This window comes from Giraffa tippelskirchi, chromosome X (assembly GCF_054371585.1).
Source record: "Giraffa tippelskirchi isolate mGirTip1 chromosome X, T2T-mGirTip1v1.2.pri, whole genome shotgun sequence".
Lineage (NCBI taxonomy): Eukaryota > Metazoa > Chordata > Mammalia > Artiodactyla > Giraffidae > Giraffa > Giraffa tippelskirchi.
The window spans coordinates 88,770,356-88,796,142 of NC_137289.1; the positions used below are offsets into that span (position 1 = coordinate 88,770,356).

General features: G+C 38.3%; 1 protein-coding gene across 5 annotated transcripts in view; it reads right to left on the reverse strand.

The window, feature by feature from the left end:
* KIF4A (kinesin family member 4A) overlaps nucleotides 1-25,787 on the reverse strand; it is a 129,594-nt gene that overhangs the window by 44,826 nt on the left and 58,981 nt on the right. For all 5 annotated transcript variants that reach the window (XR_014075961.1, XM_081566336.1, XM_081566335.1 and 2 more), the window contains exons 11-15: nucleotides 13,340-13,472; nucleotides 11,712-11,770; nucleotides 11,499-11,604; nucleotides 6,831-6,887; nucleotides 5,634-5,819 (exon numbers count right to left, since the gene is read on the reverse strand). Coding sequence is in view for 4 of the 5 variants with exons in the window: in XM_081566336.1 (XP_081422462.1) it covers nucleotides 5,634-5,819; nucleotides 6,831-6,887; nucleotides 11,499-11,604; nucleotides 11,712-11,770; nucleotides 13,340-13,472 (541 nt within the window). In the remaining variant the exon portion in view is untranslated. The remainder of the gene's footprint in view (nucleotides 1-5,633; nucleotides 5,820-6,830; nucleotides 6,888-11,498; nucleotides 11,605-11,711; nucleotides 11,771-13,339; nucleotides 13,473-25,787) is intronic.

Sequence of the window (25,787 nt, forward strand, 5' to 3'; positions counted from 1 at the left end):
AACTGGCTGAATGAGTGGTTAGTATCCAAGAAGATTATATGAAGGCCTTTGACCAGTATTGAAATGAGACAAAGAAGCAGAGGCAGGTTAGGTAGGGCCATATCTAAATAGGCAAGAGCTATTTTTCAAGAAATACATTTTTAGTCATTTCAATATGAACAATGATCACTTTTCGGTCTTTTGGCTAAGCTCAAGTGCAATATGAACAATGAAAACCAATCTCACTGCTTTATATACCCTGTATATTTAAACTGACAATAATATATGTGTGTGTACTTACAGAAGTAACACATGAAAACATTTTTACAAAAATAACCCAGATAATACATATAAAGGGCAAGTTCCCTTGACTGCTCCACTCCTGCCAAAATTCCAGACCTCTCTCCAGAAGTAACCATTGTCATCAGCTTGGTCCAGATCTTCCAGATACTTTTTCCTAGACATTTACATACTATGTATCTGGACATGTACATATTCTAGACATTTACATGGAAGTGTGTGCATTTATTTATTAAATATGTTGTGGCAAATACCTAGAATATATATGTAAATAGATTTGAAAATAATATATACACACATACATATGCATATATGTACACGTATGTAGATACCTACTAAAATATGTTAAAGATAGAGTCACATTATACATAGATAACATTTTGTAACTTGCCTTTTGTAAAAAAAACTTGGTCTTAGAGATTTATTTATATCAGTGCATACAGATCTGTCTCATTGTCTCAATCTTTTTCTTTTTTGCATAATGAAACATTCTTGTACATGCCTTCTGTGCACATTTGCAAGCCTCTTCTAGGGTAGAGACAAGTGGAATTACAGGTTCATGGGGGTACACATTTCCAATTTTAATAGATACTGCCAAATTGTCCACCAAAGTTGTTATTCCAATTGACACTCTAACTAGCTATGTATGAGAGTACTTGTTTCCCTGCACCCTTGTCAACATTTGATATTGCTACATTTCAAAATTTTTATTAATTGGTAAAAAACCAGTATCTTTTCATTATGTATGCCACATTCAGTCAATCATTGTCTCACTGGCTCTACAAGGGAAATAATTCAAATAGCTGACTACTGTGCTATTATAATTAATGGTAATCTGCACTAACAAGAACTTATACCTCCTCAAATTTTTCTATAGCAGGACTTCCCTGGTGGTCCAGTGGCTAAGACTTCATTCTCCCAATGTAGGGGGCCCAGGTTCTATCCCTGGCCAGGGAACTAGATCCCGCATGCCGCAACTAAAGATCCTGTGAACTGTAACAAAGATCAAAGAGCCCACATACTGCAACTAAGACCTGGTGAGGCAAATAAATAAACAGATATTAAATTTTTTTTCTACAGAAATTCTTCACAGTGATAGGAAAATATTGTTTAGAACAAAGAACTACCTTCATTTCTTAGAAAAAGAGAGATATTTACATGTGATTAAAAGGTACAGTTAACACTAAGAATTTATTTCCTTTTAAATTTAAAGTTTGGAAGCTCAAGCATATTTGATTCCAAGGGGAAAAAAAGGATACGTTATCTTGTTACACCTATAGCTCTAGCTCATTACCAGCACCCATCATAGGGTCAGAAGTACACTAAGGAAACATGTTCCTGAGTTTCTAGGCAAGTGTACAAGAAAGAGAGGAATAATTTCTCAGCCTTATCATTAATCCTTTGTTTATCCTGAAAAGGCCAAAATACATTTGACCTAAAAACGGGTGCATTGTATGTCCTGTTAATATGGAGAATGGAGCTATGTATTTAACTTGCCCTCTCTTGAAAACCTACTAAAATGACCTCCCCAAAGGGTATAAATCAACAAGGATGAAGAGAGCAGTCAAGAAATTAAACAAACTTTTTTGGAAGAGGAAAAGAATTGTGTAAGTGGTAACTGACTTAGTAGAGTAAATTAAAAAAGTTAAACTATGACTCCCATAGGACAAATGTCAAGAAGAAACAAGCCAATTTGTATCGGAACCACAAAGAGGAGCAGAGCTTTCCTCTCTGGAGAAGCTGAACCTGACAGGCTGGACTCATAGGCAGCAGCCACAACAAAAGGCAGGGATAAATTAACACACTAATGATAGGGGATTAAATAAGAAGTCTGTATATAACCAGAGAGACTTCAACTCTCCTATTTGCTCTGAGTTACCAGAAATAGGGCATATTGCTATTCTCCCCACACAACTCTAGGCAGGAGAATGAAAGATTTCTTTATTGGTAACTGACCAGCCCAGAGAAACCTATGCATAAAGAACTTCTTATTGGCTAATTTATTTACTTATGGCTGTGCTGGGTCTTCTTTGCTGCATGCAGGCTGTCTCTAGTTGCAGTGAGCGGAGGCTATTCTTTGTTGCAGTACACAGGCTTCTCATTGTGGTGGCTTCTCCTATTGGCTATTAGTGTCTCACTCTTATCAATGGATAACCAAAATCACTGGAAATTTGAAGAAAACGTCTTACATTAGAGAAAGACCAAATCAAATACACTAAAGAAAAGAATTTGAATGAAACAGTGGCAAGGCAGGAAGAAGAAGAAAAGTTCAACAAAATTTAATTTCTATCCTTAAAGATGAGACTGCATCCATGAAAAAAAAGAAGAGGTTATAAAGAGGAACAATTAGAGGATTTAAAAAAAATCTTAGAAATAGGCAAATAAAAAATTTACCAGGGGTGGAAGGAAATCTCCCAGAGAGTGGAATAAAAAGACAAAGAAATAGAAAATACGAGGGAGGAGGTAAGAAAAGCAGAGATTAAATCTCAGAGATCCAACATCTGGCTAAGAGTGCAAGAAAAGAGAAAACAGAAAATAGTGATGGGCATTATTAAAGAAATAATACAAGAAAACTTCCCACTAGAGAAGAAGACAAATTTCTAGATTGAAAGGACTCACGAAAAAAAAAAAAAAAAGAAAGGACTCATGAAGCACAAAGCACAATACGTGAGAACAGATACACACTAAGGCACATCATTGTGAAATTCAAGAATACTTGGGGACAAAGAAAAGATCCTGCAAGTTGCCAGAGGAGAGGAAAATACAGGTCAAATAAAAAGAATCAGGGGTCTTCCTTGACAGTCCAGTGGTTAAGAATCTGTGCTTCCATTGTAGGGGGGCTATGGGTTTAATCCCTGACATAGGAATTAAGATCCCAAAAGCTGTTAGGTGTGCCCTCCTCCTCACAAAAAAAGTATCAGGAATTATAATGTACTTCTAATCAACAGCACTGGAAATAGAAGATAATGGAGCAAATCTTTCAGGATTCTGAAGAAAAACAATTCCCATTGCAGAATTCTAAACCCAGACAAACTAACAAGTGTAAGAAACAACACTATCACTTCCACCACAACAAAAAAAAAGCTATTTTCAGGCATGCAGTGAATGGTTTAAAACATTTTCCTTTCATGTACACTTTCTCAGAAAGCTATTTGGGTTGTACTCCACCAACACAAACAGGTGGCCCAAGAATGAGGACGACATAAAATCGGTTTCAACACAGAGATGAGCAGTGAAGCATTGCTCCCAGTAAACAATGGTCCCAGGCTGATGGCTGGGCAGTAGGCCTAGAGAAAACAAACCAAGATAGAAGATAGGAGGGTTGTCTTCAAGAAAGAAATGGGCTGATAAACTACCTGGTACATTTATTCTACTGAGAGGAGCTTTATAATTCTGTTAAGAAGTTTAGAGATAAATTCTCTTTTACATTATTTTTATTTATTTCTTTGGCTGCACTGGGTCTCAATTGTGGCACAAAGGATCTTTGATCTTTAGTTTCAGCATGCAAACTCTTAGTTGCAGCATGTGGGATCTAGTTTCCCGACCAAGGATTGAACCTGGGCCCTTTGCATTGGGAGCACAGAGGCTTAGCCACTGGACCACAAGGGAAATTCTGAATATAAATTATTTTTTTTCTAAATTGTATTTATTTATTTTGGCTATGTTAGGTCTTCATTGCTGTGCAAAGGCTTTCTCTAGTTGTGGGGAGCCAGGACTATTCTTTGCTGTGGTGCACAGGCTTCTCATTGCAGTGACATCTCTTGTTGTGGAGAATGAGCTCTAGCTACATGGGCTCAGTAGTTGTGGCGCTCAGGTTTAGTTGCTCTGCAACATGTGGGGTCTTCCCAAACCAGGGATCAAACCCGTGTTCTCTGTATTGGCAGGCGGATTCTTAACCACTGGACCACCAGGGAAGTCCTGGGTGATAAATTATTGACTGGTACACAGAAGACTAAGTAAATGAAAAAATGAGATGATTATTATTAGCTGCACTGCTCGGTTTATGGGATCTTATTTCCCTGACCAGGGATTGAACCCGGGCCCATAGCCATGAAAGCCCCCAGTGCTAGCTACTGGACCACCAGGGAACTCCCCAAAATGAGATTATTAACTTCAGGAAATGCAAAAGGCTGTACAAGAAAGAAAATGGAATCATATTATACTATGTGGCTCAGCTATAAAACTTATGTAATCATAAAATTTAAACAGTAAATATTCATTTAATCAAAAACTGTGATACAGCCATTTTGAAAGATACAGGTGAGGCAATGTGCATGGGGGAATGTATAAGAGAGATAATAGTGCCATCTTCCATAGTGGGAAGTCAATTGATAATGTATAAAAATTTTAAAGTAACAACTATACTACCAACTCTTATCTAGAAATCTGGAGGTAAATGTCAGAGGGAACAGCTTTAAAAACTTCAAGTATAAGCCTAGGGAATAGGAGAGAAGGTAGTTTGCTTTCATTTTTCTGAGTATTGTACTATTTGACCTGTAAAAATGATATACATGCATTTGTGTGACACAAAGAATAAGTTTTAAAAATGTTAAGACTGTGATAACAAAATGGAAATACAACCTCTACTGGCAACTTGGCTATTATTTTGGAAGCAACTTCTACTCTATAGAAAAAAAAAGTGGTGAAAATTACTTAGGAGAAACACTTTACTTGCTTTCACTTTGAAAATTTACGGGAGCTGGTGGTAGAAATGTATAATATAGGGATTTCTTGAGAACAACATATAGGACTTTGGGGGTCTGAATAGGAAAACAATCCATCCTCTCTCCTTCTAGTTCTGCTGACATCCCTTTGTGGATGGGAAATACTGGGCTACATGGCAAAATAAGGTCTGGAGCAAGGGTAACCTTGTGGACAACCTATAAGCCCAAGACTTGTCTTTAAGTAAAGACCTGATTTTAATTAGCAAGAGCCACTTAGGACTATCATTAGGAAAAGCAGTTTACCCATTTGCCAGGTCATGAGACATCCATTACCAGTGTCTTCATAATTCTCTCTAGGACCCAGATCATCTACTAAGAGATGTACCTTCCTTAGAATTTCAGCATAGTTATTAGAACAAAATTTCTCTACAAGTAGGGACCACATTCATTATAACATTATCTATTTATTAAATACCTGTTGTATAAGTAAGGTATTAGATTAAATGAAAGAAAATTACAGTTTCTTTATCCTGAATGTACCCTTCTGTGTTTAACCAACAGTACAACTCCAGTCATACTGTGCATTTTATGTTGCCTTGTCATCATCAAAAACGGTGTGTCTGTTTTCTTCCCGTATAACTAAAGAAAGATGGTCGACATGAATATCATGTGCCCTAGTAAATATTTCACCTGGTACTGGAAATGGATAGGCTGTAGTTGGCTGTCATTCTGAGTCATTTTCTTGGCTAAGGCCTCTTTTAGTGAAAGGGCTTTATTTAACTCAACCAGCTCCTTAGACATCTGAGCTTGACGTAGAGCATGCTGAGTGGTGAAAGCATCAGAAGACCTGCTGCTCTCTGGACTGACGGCCTCTTGCTGGAAAAGATCAGGATAATGATTTGTAAGAGAAATAAGCAACTGGAGTTCTTAGGCACTGTTTCATCAAGTCTCACATCCACTTCTCCATTATCAGTCCCTCTGTTCTTTTAAAATTGGCTTCTCATACATTTGCTTTAAACATCAGAAATAAATTGAGCTAACCCATTTCCCTGCTCTCACAAGCACCTTATTTTTTGTATCCTTTGACTGACTCTTTTAGAATGAACCACGTTTCTTGCTCTTTTCTTTATAGGTCTGGCCAACATTTCTTACTTTCACTTTATTCTAACGGGTCCTTAGAGGAGAGAGGGCTCTGGAAATGGCACTTTAGTAATGGTGGAAATGGAGGAGAGGTTTCATTTATTCTTAGAGCTGACCTCTGGCACCTGATTTATTATCTATCTTTCTTCTTTCAGACTATTAAAAAAATACCAATATGTATTTGTTTTAGGGGGAAAAAGCTGTCTCAAGCAAACCATTGTCCAGCCTTTTATTTTGACTCTGCTCTATAACCATCAGCTAATATCTAATACATTTGATCTATTCTTGCAACTTGAATGCTCAAAATATTTCCTTTGGTTCTTTTAGCCCCCAACCATTGCATCTATAGAAAAGCATGCTGAGAAAAAATTCTCTTCATTTCATTTCTAATGCTTTTTCGATTTTGCCATAATTGCCTAATTTGTTTCCTTCCTTGTCTTAATGTGCTAGACAGTTGATGCAGAATACAAGCATCTAACAAGAAATCAGTAGGCCAGACTGCAAATATAGAAAGTGGCATCCCTGAGAAGCCCTGTCATCCATTACCAGTAATACTACTAGAGAGAGATCCTATCTAAGTTAAGGATTTTATACTTAGCTGAGATTTATACTCAAGATTTCTAGATTTCCAGGGCATTCTATGGAGGATGGTAACAATCAGGGATTCTCTTCCTCAGCTGAGTGATAAATTATAAAAAATGGCACAGTTAAATCTCCTGGTTCTACACAAAGGGGCCAGTTACTTACTGTTTCTGGTTCTACTGCAGTATCAATGGCTGCAGACATGCAAGCAACAGTTTCATCCTGCAATGACAAATGATGTCTCAGTTTAGGAGCTTACTGGTGGGTTTTATATGGGCTATTTAGTTGTTTTCAAGTGTATATAGAGATCATTTAAGGTATTGGACCAATTCTGTAGTTACATATACCAGCCGCCCCCCCGCCCCCAACACATGTTTCCACTTTCCAACTCTCAAGAATCTGTCTTCTTTGTAAAGGTCAATTGTGTGGTCTTTGTAAAAATAAGGTCATGTAGCAACTGACATTTATTGCACCTCCCCTGCTCTGCCAGAGATCACTGAGCTAGAGTGAAACAGTCATTTGAGCAGGCCAAAGTTTAATCCACTTTATAGATGCTACCCTTTCTTTTTATGTTTTTTACCACTAAGTCTACCTCTGTAACGTACAGATCTAGTCAGTTCTTATGGACACAGCATCCTAAGGCCAGACATAGCAAATAAAGGCAATGCAGCAGAAAAGTGAATATGATGAAGGATTATTTTTGATTTTTATTTTATAGCCAGTCAAGGTAGCAAGAGTCTACTCTACAAGGAAATAAATGTCCCAGAAAAATGTGCTCATGAAGTCAGACAAACCTACTTCAGTTTCTGTCCGTCATATGCATAGGAACCAATCATATGCAGTTACTCCAGGTAGTGGTTACTTGAAGGGAAAGGGTAAACATTGATTTCCTCTCAGAGAAGGGCACAATCCTTTTTGAGACATTAGAATAACAACCATCTAAAAGGGAAACCTAAAGCCACTTATTAGGACAAATTTGTTTACAGGCTATCATATGAGCAAGCTCTGATTTCCCCACTGGAATTTAGGCTTTATTTGGCATTGAAACATAAGGATTACCACTTCTGTTTAAGCGATTCTGCAAAGTCTTGAAGAAAGGATTATTTTCAAGATGTCATATGATTTAGGTCATAGGTAAAAGAGCTATTGGCTCAATAGCAAGGAGAGAATTTAGGGTTAGCACAGGGAGTCTGCATGAGCCCAGTGAAACATAACAGTTACTGAAACTTGAATCTTATTACCTTTAAGGTAGGGAGTGAAAGAAGCCCTTAGTGGGACTTCCCTGGAGATCCAGTGGTTAAGACTCCATGCTCCCAGTGCAGGGGGCACGAGTTTGATCTCTGGTTGGGGAACTAAGATCCTGCCATGTCACACAGTGTGGCCAAAAAGAGAAGAAGAAAAAAAGAGGCCCTTAGTAAATGCTGTTTGTAAAGTATTTCCCTTATTCTGCCCAGAAATTCCTAATCAGTGAGACTCAAAGAGAATTCAAAGGAAGACTCAGTATTCTCACATCCTTTCTTATTATGATTTACAGTACTGGTGATTATCCAAGGCTAGGACATACTAAACTCTTCTTAAAAAACAGAGCACTTCAAAATACTATAGGTTGATGGCTACTTTTTCTCCCTCCCAGTAAGTATCAGTAAAAGGACTAGTTATAGGCCTATCTTAGATTAACAGGACCTATGACACTGGCTTTTGGAGACTTTTTCTAGGACCTTCCAGAGGGTCAGGATCAGAGTAGATCTGATTCAACATGCCCCGAAGAAGACATGTCCTTACTGTGAGTTTACTTTTTGGCCCCCCAAAATTTCACAATGCTAAGGTTTAAGCTTTGGTGACGTTCTGTGTGAACATGTCAGGATTATGCCTTTATAATCCTAAATGTAAATATATAACAATAGGATTTATTTCAACCTAATAGCCTTTTTCTTCCCTATTTTAAGGCTGCTATGAACCTCTTGTAATAAAAAGACATACATTTGCTGAAGGTGGTGGTCAGGCGAACAAGGCCATGGTACACTGAGCTACATTAACCAGCAATACCCACCAAAATGAAGTTTGTGCTTATAGGCTGTAGGCAATAGCATTACTGGCATGCAAAAATCTTTTCATGGAACTGGTCTTGAAGGAGGGGTAAAAACAACAACAAAAAATTTTGATTTTGTGGGAATTGAAAGGACTGCATGAATTTCCTCACAGGTAACTGTTACAGGAGGTTTGCTTCAATTATATTTTAAAGGAAGAAACGGTACAGTTTAGCACTCAAAACCCCAGGAGAAAGGTCCAGGAACAATGACTGCCTCATAACTGAAAAGGGGGTGTTCGCCCGTCACTTAAAATAAAAATAGTTTTAATCCAAAATGAAGGGCACAAGCATTTACATTTGAAACATTTTGCTTTCACTGTAGTGAGTCTTAATAAAAGCCACAGGATACACTGTTGTGTATTTCCAAAAAAATAAGTAGCTAGGAGGGTCTCCAAACAATAGACACAGAAAACTTGGATTCAAAAGTCCAGCAGGAGCCCTGAGTAAAAAGGTTATTCTACCTAATGGTGACAGTGGATGGAAGCCAGGGACTTTATCAGCTTGTGGCAATCTTTAGCACCCTCCTGCTGCGTATGCCGAGTGAATTTTAGTGGCAGACACTGCAATTCGCTAGAGTTCCTCTGAGCCAGCCACCACTAGCAACTTTCTCCGTAGGCACGCCAGGCACCAGTCATATTGCCAGATCCTCACTGAGGATATGACTTCTATTATTTTGTTAACTTTGTTCCACTGATTTCCTTCTTCATCTTTCCTGTGTGACCCAAAGACCCAGAAATAAGATGATGTAGAATCCTTTAAGATCAGTGTAGTGGCTATGAACAATGGTGCCCTGGATCACTCTTTTCTGATCTTGATAAGTTTTGGCTCCAGTAGGGTTCTGCAGCCTTGACTGCCTGAATTCTGAGGCAGTCTCTCACAAAGTTTTCATACATAAGGTGCTTCACCTCTATTACAGATGGTGAAATTGAACCTTGTGATAGTCATATTCTAGTATGCATATTCTAGTATTCTATCTTCAGCCACAATGATGTTCTTACCATGTTCTAAACATTTATACCTCTGCTTTTGCGAGTACATTTTCCCCTATATAGATCATCCTTTCCCCCTTCTCTGTGTGGCAAACTCCTACTCATTTTTAGGGCCTGGTTTCTTCTTCCTGAATTTTCTAGGGAATTAATCACCCCTTCCTTTGGGCTCCCATCACACTTTTCTCATATTGCTGATATAAGAGGGTTAAAACAGACATGAGAGAGGGTTCCTAGTTTTCCTTGCCTCCTTTTCCTTTCTCCCTTTTTTGCCATCTCTTCCACCTGTCATCCTTGACCAACTGACAGAAAACAAGATTTGCAAGAACAATTCTTGAAAGTAATTAGATATTTAGCAGCATGGGATTGCATCAAAATTCTTGAGCAAGAAGCATGAAAACTGGAGCATCCTCCAATCAAAAGATTCACAGCAATTAACAACAAAAATTGCCACCTGAGCCAAACCACAAAGATATACTTCCCTTCTTCTTACCCTATGAAACTCCAATCATATTTCAACTCAGGGAGTTAGTTGGAGTTCAGGAGATCCCTGAGTACATCAGCTGAATAATGTCTTTAATCTTGACTTAAGTCACTCGAATTATTTTCTTTTGATATTAATGCACCACCCAGCAAGGTTACACAGCTAGTGAGTGGCAGAATGGACTTCAAACCAGGGTTTTTCTGGCTCTGGAACTCAGATTCTCAAATACTATGGCCTGTTTATTGGATAAATGAACTGTCATCTTGGACTACCTGTTATAATTTTATACACTACTACTTATTCTAAAACACTGCTTTCTAGTCTTTTGGTAGTTTACTCATTTAATCTCTTGAACTGGCCATGTTAAACATTTCCCCCACAATATTGTATGGTATTTTTTTCACTGACTCTTTAAGAGTAAAATAGAGGTCTGGATGATTTTATGATACTCTGTTGACAACTCTACAACACCACGGGGCAAGACCCAGGGTAGAGAATCACTGTTCTGGTAAAATTAAAAACTCTGTTTCAGAGCTAGGAATATCTACCAGGCATTTACATACACATTACTGCTTCATAATAATAAGCAAGAGAGTACAGATGGAACAAAACAAACCCTAATCTTTTACCAACCATGACCCTGAACATAATATTATTTTGATTTTTTAAAAAAGTATTTATGCCTAAGAACTAAGAGAAGGAACATCAAAATAAGAGGTTTTTAGGATGGTAGGATTGTAAGAATTTTTCATCTGGGAAAAACAACAACCACCGTCCCAATAAAACCCACCCACAACTACTATAATAGTTCTAAAAATAAATAGAAACAGGAACTTATAGCAGAATGATCAGTCAAACTAATTTATTACTGGTTATAAAAGAGAGCTATGGTATTCCCTGGAGGCTCTACACTATGGGTCAGAATCCTGCTTATTTAAAATCTGGGTATGGTATAAGGCCTCTTATTAAGTTAGCCTACACTGAAAGGACAGCAAATCAATGACTGCGCTTGAGCTACCCAGGCAATTTTGCACCCTTGTGCTGTTGTTTCCTGTGTGTGATTAGAATACTGAAATAATAATGTTCCATTGCACATGTGATCTATGAGTGTTTTAACTAATATTCAGATTGTATCCAATGACTCATGATCTTTGTTCTCAACAGCTCACAATAGAGTTGTTTCAGCAAAAGGTACAGAGTTAGATGGGTTTATAAGCATCAAGAGAAGCAAACGAAAGCAATATGCCTATTTACACTGCCCCTACTTGGCTTACCGATAGCTGGGTAATCACTTGCTGCAGGTTACGAATTATCTCTACATTTTCTTTTAATTCCTGGTCATCCAAAATCTCCACTAGCTTTTGAAGATCCACTTTGCAGCTGAAAATTTAAGCAAAGGAACCCAAGGGTTAATCAAAGGCCAGCGAGTCCATGGTTATGCACTAAGGTGGTATCGGTCACTTACAAACATCTGGGAGGAAACTTACGCTGCATGCTTCCTGAGCTCTTCTAGCTTGGCATTCATATTTTCATTTGCTTGTTCTGTCTGCAACAAAGACCCAAGAGATCATCAGTGGCAGTGTCTGATAGCCTCACCTAATTATGCCCTCTCTTTCACTCTTATGGATTAAAACCTAGGTAGAGAGGTTGCCTCATTTGCTGTAATAGAGGATTTACTGGGCTTTGGTTATTTAGAAATGTGTTTTTTAACAGTCATGGAAATTAGCCCTTCAGTCAACATGAGCTACTAAAAATAGCATCCAAGCAGCTGGGTCTTTTACTTGCCATGAAGCTCAGCTATGGGGTGGAGTGTGAAGCCTTAATTCCATAGAGAACCTTGCAACTGGGGGAAAAAGCAATACTTCCTGGCATGCTATTCCTTGCTGTTTGCAAAAAGCCCACTTGCCTGATAGTTTTAGCAAAATAAAGCAAGAAAAAGGATGAGGTATAAGAATGATGGCAGAGAAGACAAAATGGCAGAGACAGCTACGTTTTGGAAAGGGTGATTGATACTTTTCATTTTATTTTAATCACAGTATCTGTAACATGCTAGATGCTGTAACAGATTTGGGAAGGGCAGTTTATATAGGACAAAATGCTGTGCTTGTTATGAAGTTCTGACAAGACATCAAACAAAAACCCTTTGGGCAGCCATTGTAACAACCTTAAAAAGGTCAGATGGATATGTGGCTAGAATAACAAGTACTGTCTGTTACGTCAGCCACACTCACATGTTAAGCACAGCTTCTAGGGTTACTTCAAAGACATAAAATGTAGCACTGGAGATAGAAAACTGTATATAAAAATTCCCTAGATCCCACTTTCACCCTTCTGCTAGTAATGGACATTACAATGGACCTAGGATTTGGCCCCCTTTAAAGAAATCTTTAAGCAGCTTACCCTTCCTTGACTGGAGTACACTGATGCATGAAGGTGTACAAATTACAGATGTTCAATTACATTTTAGTGGAAACTCATTTTCACTGCTGGCAATAGCTGTGTTATAAAATATTGAGCTGTATTTAGACTAGTAGAAAAATGCTAGTGACAAGAGCCAGCACTGATCCAGGAGGTTACTATCTGACAGGTAGTAGGACACAAAACTGGTGTAGTTAGTTACACTGTGATCCACCATTTGAAAATTGACCATATGTAAAAGGAGCTAAAATTAATTCCCCAGATGTTTCATCTCATCATGGCAGCAGTTAGGATGGTATGTGAAATGTGACAACATTTGGGGAAGGCAGATAGAAAGGAACTAAAATCTTAGTGAGGAGATAGTTACTTGGTATTATGGATGATTAGGCAGAACTTAAGTTGACAGAGGGACCTGGATTTTTCCTCTCTGCTCTTTAAGAATAAATCCATTTTAAAATGGGATTCATGAAGATTCTTTGTGGTAGACACATAGGTGTTCACAGTATAATTCATTTAACTTCTCGTATGTTTGATTATACTTTGTTGGATTTTCCCTGGAGGGGTTCCATGGAGGATATGGCAATACTAATCTATTTCTTTTCATGTAACTTGTCTCTCATAATGAGAAGCACATTAAATATTTCAGAAACTAAAGCTAGTAAACGTCCAGACTGCTAGTTTAGTCTTGGAGCCTCACCAAAATGATCCTCTCCAACATCTGAGCTGTCTGACCAGCAGCCTCACTTAGACCACGACTTAATTTTTCATTCTCCTCTACCAGTGACTGATTCTTCTCCATTAGGGATTGAAGATTCTCTGATGGTTCCACACTAAAACAAAGAAAGCAACATATTAGAAAAATATCTGATCAATAATACCTATATTAGAGATGGATTAAAAATATATATCCCATAGGCCTTTGGGGGGCTTGGTTTAAAATTACCCCTCGCAAATCTAGAAAAAGTATGTCCATTCTTCCAGCCAGGTAGTATACTGGATAAATAAAAATGTATGCCTGAACTACTTCAAATTAATGGTTTGGAGGAAAGTAATAATTTAGAGCCAGATATGGTTGGAAAATTCTGAAAGAGATGGGAATACCAGACCACCTGACCTGCCTCCTGAGAAATCTGTATGCAGGTCAGGAAACAACAGTTAGAACTGGACATGGAACAACAGACTGGTTCCAAATAGGAAAAGGAGTACGTCAAGGCTGGATATTGTCACCCTGCTTATTTAACTTATATGCAGAGTACATGATGAGAAATGCTAGAGTGGAAGAACCACAAGCTGGAATCAAGATTGCCAGGAGAAATATCAATAACCTCAGATATGCAGATGATACCACCCTTATGGCAGAAAGTGAAGAAGAACTAAAAAGCCTCTTGATGAAAGTGCAAGAGGAGAGTGAAAAAGTTGGCTTAAAGCTCAACATTCAGAAAACTAAGATCATGGCATTTGGTCCCATCACCTCATGGCAAATAGATGGGGAAACAGTGGAAACAGTGGCAGACTTTATTTTTTTGGGCTCCAAAATCACTGCAGATGGTGACTGCAGCCATGAAATTAAAAGACGCTTACTCCTTGGAAGGAAAGTTATGACCAACCTAGACAGCATATTAAAAAGCAGAGACATTATTTTGTCAACAAAGGTCCGTCTAGTCAAGGCTATGGTTTTTCCAGTAGTCATGTATGGATGTGAGAGTTGGACTATAAAAGAAGCCAAGCACTGAAATATTGATGCTTTTGAACTGTGGTGTTGGAGAAGACTCTTGAGAGTCCCTTGGACTGCAAGGAGATCCAACCAGTCCATCCTAAAGGGGATCAGTCCTGGGTATTCATTGGAAGGACTGATGTTGAAGCTGAAACTCCAATACTTTGGCCACCTGATGCGAAGAGCTGACTCATTGGAAAAGACCCTGATGCTGGGGAGGATTGGGGGCAGGAGGAGAAGGGGACAACAGAGGATGAGATGGTTGGATGGCATCACCGACTCAATGGACATGGGTTTGGGTGAACTCCAGGAGTTGGTGATGGACAGGGAGGCCTGGCGTGCTGCGGTTCATGGGGTCACAAAGGGTCAGACACAACTGAGAGACTGAACTGAACTGAACTGAACTGAACTGATGGTTGCAACAGGAATGACTAACTTCTATCCTTAGCTCTTGGTTTAAGATCTTTCTACTTATTCCAAATATGTAAGAAGTTTCCCTCTTCTCATTCTCAATCCTTCATTAAAGATTAGGGAAGCAAAGAAAGAAGAGGTATGGAGGAGGTAGAAGTGAAACTCCTCATGGTCAAACTTTAAGCTCATCAACATAAGCAAGTGACTTACTGATCTGCTGTACAGTTTAGGGAAATAGCATTTAGGAATCAAAATGTTGAAATGATGATCTGTGGTCACTAAGAACACATTTCACAACTCTCCATAAATAAGTGCTCCCTTTTAAATGTTTGCCTTGCCTCAAACTGATGACCCACAGCCTCCTATTCATTTGTCTATCAATTTTTAATGGCTTAGAGTGGGTGGTGGCAACAATAGCATTCATTTTAAATAGGAGTGAAAGGAAGGGACAGAAATAGTTTAAAAGATAAGAACGTTTGGAATTTATGCAGATAATTTGCTATATCAGTTCCAGAATAATGAAGCAGATCAATAAAAAGCAGTTTTGATTTGCTTTTTTTTTCTTAATGCACTGGGATTAATTGTTCAAAAGACTGGAAAATAGGACTGGCAAAAAAAGATCAGAAGAAATATGAAGATTCGATTTGAAGGAAATGGCAGGGGGGAATGAATAGTTGCAAGGATATAATAAAGAGCAAAAAAGGACAGGGAACAGCTGTTCTCAATGTCAAGAAAGGACAGAAAAAGATTTTAAAAACAGATGCCCTCTCACCCAGTTTAAGACTTCCATGAATTCTTATAGAAGATCTTAGCATGTTCTTCATCAAAAAGTTAATAGCAAGGCCACACTATAGGGTCTCATATTATACTCTTGAGAATTTATTAGAACTCTTATGAAGGAATGTTCAATTAAAATGCAGATTATAAAAATAAACTATGGGTAAATTTAGTGTTATTTTAGATTGTTCTGATTTCTTGTTATTAAACTGAAAACTTCCATGTATCATTCATGCAAGTTGACAAGCTCCAAAGTAATGATACTTTTTACTCAATAGTTTTTTCCCCTCTAAAAATTTCCAAGGTTTCTCCAAATGGAGACTATACAATGGAAACCAATGTTTCCTCTTTTCAGATGCTATTAAAGTGCCAGTGCTACTAGGAATTCAAGTTAGTTGAGTATGTGCAAATTGACAAACAGGCTCAGAAAATCTATACAAAAGCTTCAATGACACACATTCAAAAAGAAAAGTATATAACCTAAGGAAAAAAGAAAAAAAATTCATGTATATAAACTAAATTTTGTTAAAAAGCCTTAAGAAACGTCTCTAAAAATATAAGTGTACATTTTTGAGGAAAGAAGCAGCATCTTTATTTCTCTGAAAAACATTGAACAGTTGAGTTAAATTGATTCTTTCATCAACTATTTCTTAGAATCTGTTACTTTTGTAGCTGAAATTATATCCTATAGGTTATTCTAGGTAGTCAGAAGTCTGAAACTGTTTTGGTTGGTCTTGTCTTACATGAAACAAGTCTATACTGAATTGAAAGGAAAGGAAGATAGGTCAACTGCTTCTAAACTGGGTGTACTAGAACGAATGTTTAGCAGACCCTTTAAAAGATCCAAGCTTTCCTCAGTTTCTTTATCCAACATTCTTAAAATATTATCAGGAAACCAAGATTAAATGATCCAAAGAGGGAGAAATTCAAAGAGAAAGGCAGTCATCTCTGGGTGATAAAATTATGGCAATTTTAAGATTTATTCTTTATATTTTTCTAAATGTCCTACAAGAAGCAATGTATCACTTTTATAATCAGAAAAAGTGATTGAGTTATTGAAAAATAAGGATATTAAAATAAAATAGGTTCACACCAAACTCCAAATGGAAAAATGAAATGTACAAAATAAAAGCAACATAAGTACTAGAAGAAAACATGGGTGAATTCCTCTTTAATCTTGACATAGGGAAAGGCTTTCTAACTATGAATCAAAATTCAGAAACATGAGGAGAACATAAAAACAATGTGGCCACTTTGGAAAATGGTTTGGCAGTTTCTTTAAAAGTTAAACATATGACCCCGAAATTCCAGTTGTACCTTCCCAATAAAAAACATGTATCCATACAAAAACTTGCAATTGAATGTTCATGGCAGCATAATTGCTGATAGCCCCAAAGTTGAAACAACCCAAAAGTTTATCAACTGGGAAACGGAGAGACAAAATGTGATATATCCAGACAACGGAGTACTATCTAACAATGAAAAGGTATGAAATACTGATAATCTCAGAAATATTATAGATCAAAGAAATCAGACAAAAAGTTCACATACAGCAAGATTCCACGTATATGAAACGTCCATAATAGGCAAATCTTGTAGAAAGCAGATTAGTGATTTCCTGGATTTGGAAGTGGGAATAGGAGTGACTACAATTGGGCACAAAGGATCTTTTTGGAGTGATGGAAATGTTCCAAAATTGGATTGTGGTGATAGTTGCACAACTCTGTAAATTTACTAAAAACCATTGAATTGGGACTTCTCTGGTGGTGCAGTGGATAAGAACGTGCCTGCCAATGCAAGGGACATGGGTTCAATTCCTGGTCCAGGAAGATTCCACATGCTGCAGAGCAACTAAGCCTGTGCGCTTCAACTACTGAGCCCGAGTGCTGCAACTACTGAAACCCAAGAGCCTAGAGCCTGTACTCCACAACAAGAGAAGCCATGGCAATGAAGAGCCCTCACACCATGACAAAGAAGAGCCCCAGCTCACCGCAACTAGAGAAAAAAGCCTGTGCACAGCAAGGAAGACCCAGTGCAGCCAAAAAATAAATAAATAAATAAATAAATAAAAATTGACCCCCCCCATCATATTGTATACTTAAAGTGAATGGATTTAATGGTATATAAATTATATCTCAATAAATCTAGAGGTTAAAAAACTCCAGAGGTAATAAAAAATGACTCGTAAACTTTTTACTACATAAAAATTAATTTTTTTGGATGATCCAAAAAAACCACGAAGTACAAAACAAATTAGGAGAAAATATTTGTGACACACACTACAGACAAAAGACTAATATCACTAATATACAAACAACTATTGAAAATAAGGGCCAAAATTAGGGTGGTTATCATAAAAAAAAAGAAAGAAAGAAAATACCACATACTGGCAAGGATGTGGAGAAATCAACATTTGTGCACTTCTGGAGGAATGTAAAATAGTGTAGCCACTATGGAAAAGGGTGTAGCGATTTAATTAAAAATAAAAAAGAGAATAAATATATGATCCAGCTATTCCACTTCTGGGTATATATCCAAAGAACGGAAAGCAGGGTTATTTGCATATCCATGTTCATAGAAGCATTATTCACAATACCCGAGAGGTAGAAGCAACCCGTGTCCATTGACACATTAATGGATACACAACATGTGGTATATACATACAATGGAATACTATTCAGCCTTTAAGAAGAACAAAATTCTGGGACTTCCCTGGTGGTCCAGTAGGTAAGAATCCACCTTGCAGACTTCCCTGGTGGTGGAGTGGAGAAGAATCCTCCTGCCAATGCAGGAGATATGGCTTTGATCCCCGGTCTGGGAAGAATACAATAGAATGGGAAAGACTAGAGATCTCTTCAAGAAAATTAGAGACATCAAGGGAACATTTCATGCAAAGATGCACACAATAAAGGACAGAAATGGTATGGACTTAACAGAAGCAGAAGATATGAAGAACAGGTGGCAAGAATACACAGAAGAACTATACAAAAAAGACCTTCATGACCCAGGTAACCATGATGATGTGATCACTCACCTAGAGCCAGAAATCCTGGAATGCAAACTCAAGTGGGCCTTAGGAAGCATCACTACGAACAAAGCTAGTGGAGGTCATGGAATTCCAGTCGAGCTATTTCAAATCCTAAAAGATGATGTTGTGAAAGTGCTGCACTCAATACGCCAGCAAATTTGGAAAACTCAGCAGTGGCCACAGGACTGGAAAAGGTCAGTTTTTATTCCAATCCCAAAGAAAGGCAATGTCAAAGACTGTTTCAACTACTGCACAATTGCATTCATCTCACACACTAGCAAAGTAATGCTCAAAATTCTCCAAGCCAGGCTTCAACAGTACGTGAACAAAGAAATTCCAGATGTTCAAGCTGGATTTAGAAAAGGCAGAAGAACCAGAGATCAAATTGCCAACATCTGCTGGATCACAGAAAAAGCAAGAGAATTCCAGAAAAACATCTGCTTCTGCTTTATTGACTACACCAAAGCCTCTGACTGTGTGGATCACAGCAAACTGTGGAAAATTCTTAAAGAGATGGGAATACCAGACCACCTTACTTGCCTCCTGAGAAATCTGGATACAGGTCAAGAAGCAACAGTTAGAATCGGACATGGAACAACAGACTGGTTCCAAATTGGGAAAGGAGTACATCAAGGCTGTATAGTCACCCTGCTTATTTAACTTATATGCAGAGTACATCATGCAAAATGCTGGGCTGGATGAAGCACAAGTTGGAACCAAGATCACTAGGAGAAATATCAAGAACTTCAGATATGCAGATGACACCACCCTTATGGCAGAAAGCGAAGAACTAAAGAGCCTCTTGATGAAAGTGAAAGAGGAGAGTGAAAAAGTTGGCTAAAAACTCAACATTCAGAAAACTAAGATCATGGCATCCAGTCCCATCACTTCACTGGCAAACAGATGGGGATACAATGGAAACAGTGAGAGACTTTAGTTTTTTGGGCTCCAAAATCACTGGAGATGGTGACTGCAGCCATGAAATTAAAAGATGCATGCTCCTTGGAAGAAAAGCTAAGACCAACCTAGACAGCATATTGAAAAGCAGAGACATTACTTTGCTGACAAAGGTCCGTCTAGTCAAAGCTATGGTTTTTCCAATAGTCATGTATGGATGTGAGAGTTGGACTATAAAGAAAGCTGAGTGCTGAAGAATTGATGCTTTTGAACTGTGGTGTTGGAGAAGACTCTTGAGAGTCCCTTGGACTATGAGGAGATCCAACCAGTCCATCCTCAAGGAAATCAGTCCTGAATATTCATTGGAAGGACTGATGCTGAAGCTTAAGCTCTAATACTTTGGCCACCTGATGTGAAGAACTGACTCATTGGAAAAGACCCTGATGCTGGAAAAGACTGAAGGTGGGAGGAGAAGGGGACAACAGAGGATGAGATGGTTGGATGGCATCACCGCTCGATGGACATGAGTTTGAGCAAGCTGTGGGAGTTGGTGATGGACAGGGAAGTCTGGTGTGCTGCAGTCCATGGGGTTGCAAAGAGTCAGACACAACTAAGCGACTGAACTGAACTGAACTGAATTGAGAAGATTCCTCATGCTAGGGAGCCACTGAACCCATGTGCTACAACTACCGAGCCCTTGTGCTGCAAATACTGAAGCCCACATGCCTAGAGCCTGTGCTCCACAAGAAGAGAAGCCACCACAATGAAAAGCCTGTGCCCCTGCAATGAAGAGTAGCTCCTCCCTACTTGCCTCAACTACAGAAAGCCCATGCACAGCAACAAAGATCCAGTACAGCCAACATAATAATAATAATAATAAAATAAAAAGAATCTGCCTTGCAATGCAGGGGACATGGTTCGATCCCTGGTTGGGGAACTAAGATCCCACATGCCTCGGAGCAACTAAGCCAATGTACCACAACTACAGAACCCATGTGCTGCAACTACTGAGCCTGCATGCCACAACCAGAGAGTCTGTGCATCACAATGAAAGATCCTGCATGACACAACAAAGATCCCCCATGCCACAACTAAGACACGACTCAGCCAAATAAATACACAAATATTTTAAAAAGAGGAAGGAAATTCTCACACATGGATGAAACTTGAAGACATCATGCTAAGTGAAACAAACAATCAGTAAAGGACAACTATTGTATTATTCCATTCATATGAGGTACTTAGAGTAATCAATGAAAGTAGAATTATGATTGCCAGGGGTTGGAGAGAAAGGGAAATAAGGAGTTATTTTTTAATGGGTACAGTTTCGGTTTTGCAAGATGAAAGAAAAAAGTTTGGGGAACGGATGGTGCTGCTGGTTGCTCAATATTGTGAATATACTTAATGCCAATGAACTATATACTTAAAATGGTAAAATTTTTTATGCATATTTAATCACATTTTTTAAAAAAGGGCCAACGGATCAAAAAACCCAATAAAAAATGGGACACATGAACAGACAGTTTACCAGAAAAAGAGATAAAAGTGGCCCTGAAACATTTGGGAAAAAGAGCTCAAATCCATTCATGCTTAAAGAAATGCAAATTAAAACAACACTGAGATAGAATTTCTCTTGTATCAGATTAGCAAAAATTGAAAATATATGACAACACATTCTATTGGCGAGGCTGTGGGGAAAAAAGCACTCTTACACACTGCTGTTGGGAATACAAATGGGTATAATCCTGGAAGGGAATGTGGCAATATCTAACAAAACCACACATGCACTTACATTTTGCCCAGGAATCCCATTCCTAGAAACCTACTCTGAAGAAAACTAACAATATGAAAATATATGCAGGGACTTCCCTGGTGGTTCAATGGCTAAGATTCCACAGTCTCAATGCAGGGGGTCTGAGTTCTATCCTTGGTCAGGGAACTAGATTCCACATGCCACAGCTAAGAGTTCACATGCCACAACTAAAGATTCCCCATGCTGCAACTAAGACCCAGTGCAGCTAATAAGGAAAGAAAGAAAAAGGAAGAAAATATACACATAAAAAGTTATTCACTGCAGCATGTCTGTAAATTGCAAAATATTGGAAACAACCTAAATGCCCATATACAGGAGAGAAGGTGAATTACTATGTATGGCACGTATACACAATAAGAGTACCATGGAGCTGTACGAAAAAGAATGAGGAAGACTTCTATGAACTGATCAGTGACTTTTAGAAAATACTGAAAAAAGCAAAGCCACAAAGTAAATTTATAGTGTACTACCATTCATATGAGAAAGAAGGGGATATGAAATAATATGCAAGTAACTGCTCATTTGTACAAAAGAAATATAGGAAGAAACTAAAGAGATTGATTAAATACAGAGGTAAGGAGAATGTGGTGGTAAAGGAGTGGAAATAAGGGTGGAATGGGACAAACAGGAACACTTCTTTGAGTATACCTATTTTTTTCTTTTTAAAAAACATTGTGGTAAAAAGCATAACATAAAATTTACCATCATAACCATTTTTAAGTGTACAGTTCAATAGTGTTAGTATATTCACACTGTTGTGCAATGACTCTCCATAACCTTTTCATCTTGTAAAACTGAAACTCCATACCCATTCAACAACAACTCTCCATCGCCGGTCTATTCTTTTAGTTTCTGTCACTGCTTTTATTCATAGAATGCTCTTTACCTTCACCTATATGCACAGAGAACTTTGCCTATATTTTTTTCTAGTTCTCTTGCAGGTTTTTTCTTTTTTTATATTGTGGTAAAAAAAACACATGGGCTTCCCAGGCAGCTCAGTGGGTAAAGAACCTGATTGTAATGTAGGAGACACTGGAGATAGGGTTCAATTCCTGGGTCTGGAATATCCCCTGGAGGAGGGCACGGCAACCCACTCCAGTATTCTCGCCTGGAGAACTCCATGGACAGAGGAGCCTGGTGGGCTACAGTCTGTAAGTCACAAAGAGTCGGACACGACTGAAGTGACTGAGCATAGCACAGTACAGCAAAAAACGTATAACATAAAACTTGTCATCTTAACTGCTTTTAAGTGTACAATTGAGTAGCATTAAGTATATTTACATTGCTGTGAAACAGATCTCCAGAAATTTTTCATCTTGTAAAACTCAAATTATATACCCATTAAATAATAACTCCCCTTTTGGCCCTCCCCTAGCCCTTGGTAACCACCATGCTACTCTTTATTTCTGTGAATTTGACTACTTTAAATTCCTTATGTAAGTGGAATCATACAGTATTTGTCTTTTTGTGACTGGATTATTTCACTTACATAATGTCCTAAAGTTTCATTCATGTTGTAACATGTGATAGGATTTCCTTCCTTTTTAAGGCTGAATGATATTGGGAAAGATTGAGGGCAGGAGGAGGTAACAGAGGATGAGACAATTGGGTGGCACAGTGACTCAATGGACATGAGTTTGAGCAAACTCTGGGAGATAGTGAAGGATGGAGAAACCTGGTGTGCTGCAGTCCATGGGGTCACAAAGAGTCAGACATGACTGAGAGACTGAACGATAACAACAAGTATAATAACAACATTTTGCTGTATGTATATATTGTTGTTTAGTTGCTAAGTCATGTCCGATTCTTTTGTGACTCCATGGACTGTAGCCCATCAGGCTCTTCTGTCCATGGGATCTATTATGAATAGGTGGGTAAGCAAATATCTCTTTGAGACTCTGTTTACAGTACTTTAAGATATAGACCCAGAAGTGGGATTGCTGGATCATATGGTAGTTCTATTTTTAATTTTTTGAGCTACCTCCATACTGCTTTCCATAGCAGTTATATCATTTTACAGTCCCTTCAACAATGTACAAAGGTTCTAATTTCTTCACATTCTCCTTGCATCCTTTCCAACATTTGTTATTTTCTGTTTGTTTTTTTTTATAGTAGCCATTCTGACAAGGTGTATGGTGATATCTCATTGCGATTTTGATCTGCATTTCCCTGCTCCGAGTATATCTTTTTGTAAAACCCTGACTCTTAGACAATCAATAATGGTTCACATACTCTTCATATACCCAAAATATAAACAATTAAAACCAACCAAGCAAGATGTAGGGGGGATCCAAGGTGGAATACAAACAGTAACTCTGAGAAACAGTATCTTGCCTGGATACTTTAAAGTCTAAAGACAAAAAGAACTGTACATATATGCTGTAAACTAGTTACTAAAAGTGTTTCTCACAGGGGTATGGGCTAGCAATTCCAAAATTATTTTATGTGTATAGTAGACCTGAACTAGTAAGTAAATAGAATGCAGATAATGAGAGCTGGTTTTTCACTGCTGGAGAAAGAAGTTATAAATAAAGAGTGGGAATAAACTCAAAATGGATTAAAGATCTAAACGTAAGACCAGAAACTATAAAACTCTTAGAGGAAAACATAGGCAAAACACTCTCCGACATAAATCACAGCAGGATCCTCCATGACCCGCCTCCCAGAATATTGGAAGTGAAAGCAAAATAAACAAATGGGACCTAATTAAACTTAAAAGCTTTTGCACAACAAAGGAAACTATAAGCAAGGTGAAAAGACAGCCTTTGGAATGGGAGAAAATAATAGCAAATGAAGCAACGGACAAACAATTAATCTCAAAAATATACAAGCAACTCCTGCAGCTCAATTCCAGAAAAATAAACAACCTAATCAAAAAGTGGGCCAAAGAACTAAACAGACACTTCTCCAAAGAAGACATACAGATGGCCAACAAACACATGAAAAGATGCTCAACATCACTCATTATCAGAGAAATGCAAATCAAAACCACAATGAGGTACCATTTCACGCCCGGCAGAATGACTGCTATCCAAAAGACTACAAGTAATAAATGCTGGAGAGGGTGTGGAGAAAAGGGAACCCCCTTACACTGTTGGTGGGAATGCAAACTAGTACAGCCACTATGGAGAACAGTGTGGAGATTCCTCAAAAAACTGGAAATAGAACTGCCATATGACCCAGCAATCCCAGTGCTGGGCATACACACTGAGGAAACCAGAATTGAAAGAGACACGTGTACCCCAATGTTTATTGCAGCACTGGTTATAATAGCCAGGACATGGAAGCAACCTAGATGCCCATCAGCAGATGAATGGATAAGGAAGCTGTGGTACATATACACAATGGAATATTACTCAGCCATTAAAAATAATACATTCGAATCAGTTCTAATGAGGTGGATGAAACTGGAGCCTATTATACAGAGTGAAGTAAGCCAGAAAGAAAAACACCAATACAGTATACTAACACATATATATGGTATTTAGTCAATTGGTAAAGATAACCCTGTATGTGAGACATCAAAAGAGACACAGATAAATACAACAGTATTATGGAATCTGTGGGAGAGGGTGAGGGCAGGATGATATGGGAGAATGGCATGGAAGCATGCAAATTATCATATGTGAAACGAATCGCCAGTCCAGGTTCAATGCATGATACAGGGTGCTCGGGGCTGGTGCACCGGGATGACCCGGAGGGATGGGATGGGGAGGGAGGTGGAAGGGGGGTTCTGGAAGGGGAAAACATGTACACCCATGGTGGATTCATGTCAAAGTATGGCAAAACAAAAAAAAAATAAAATTAAAAAAAAAAGAGTGGGAAGATTAAAATAAACCCTGTAGTGTTAGATTGGAATCAGAGGTATCAGTCTAAAATCATGGTTTTTAACATATATTCAGTTAAATAGATACAAAAATATAGATATATGTGTGGCTTACTGTACATACAGATATTTCCTAGCTCCACTCACTGAGAGGGCCTAGAGTAGTGATATCCCAGGAACAATGAGCACACCTAACGCTCAGATCTGGTTTCTAAACACCATTTTCCAACTAAAAGAAAAAACAGGGCTCCTTGGACATATGGTTGATTCCAGAGCTGAGACAGGGAAACTACAACATCTGGTGGAAATGCTTAAAAACTTGACGGTGTGTTAAAGAATACAAGAGCTACTCTGAAGGTGTTTCTAGTGGACAAGAAACAAAAAATAAAACAAGATATAAAACAAATGATGATAGTATTGGGTGTTAATGGATAGAATAAAATAAATACCCATGGGTATATATGGCTATAAATACATCAGTTAAGTTCAGTTCAGTCGCTCAGTCGTGTCCGACTCTTTGCGACCCCATGAATTGCAGCACGCCAGGCCTCTCTGTCCATCACCAACTCCCGGAGTCTACCCAAACCCATGTCCATCGAGTCGGTGATGCCATCCAACCATCTCATCCTCTGTTGTCCCCTTCTCCTCCCGCCCCCAATCCTACCCAGCATCAGGGTCT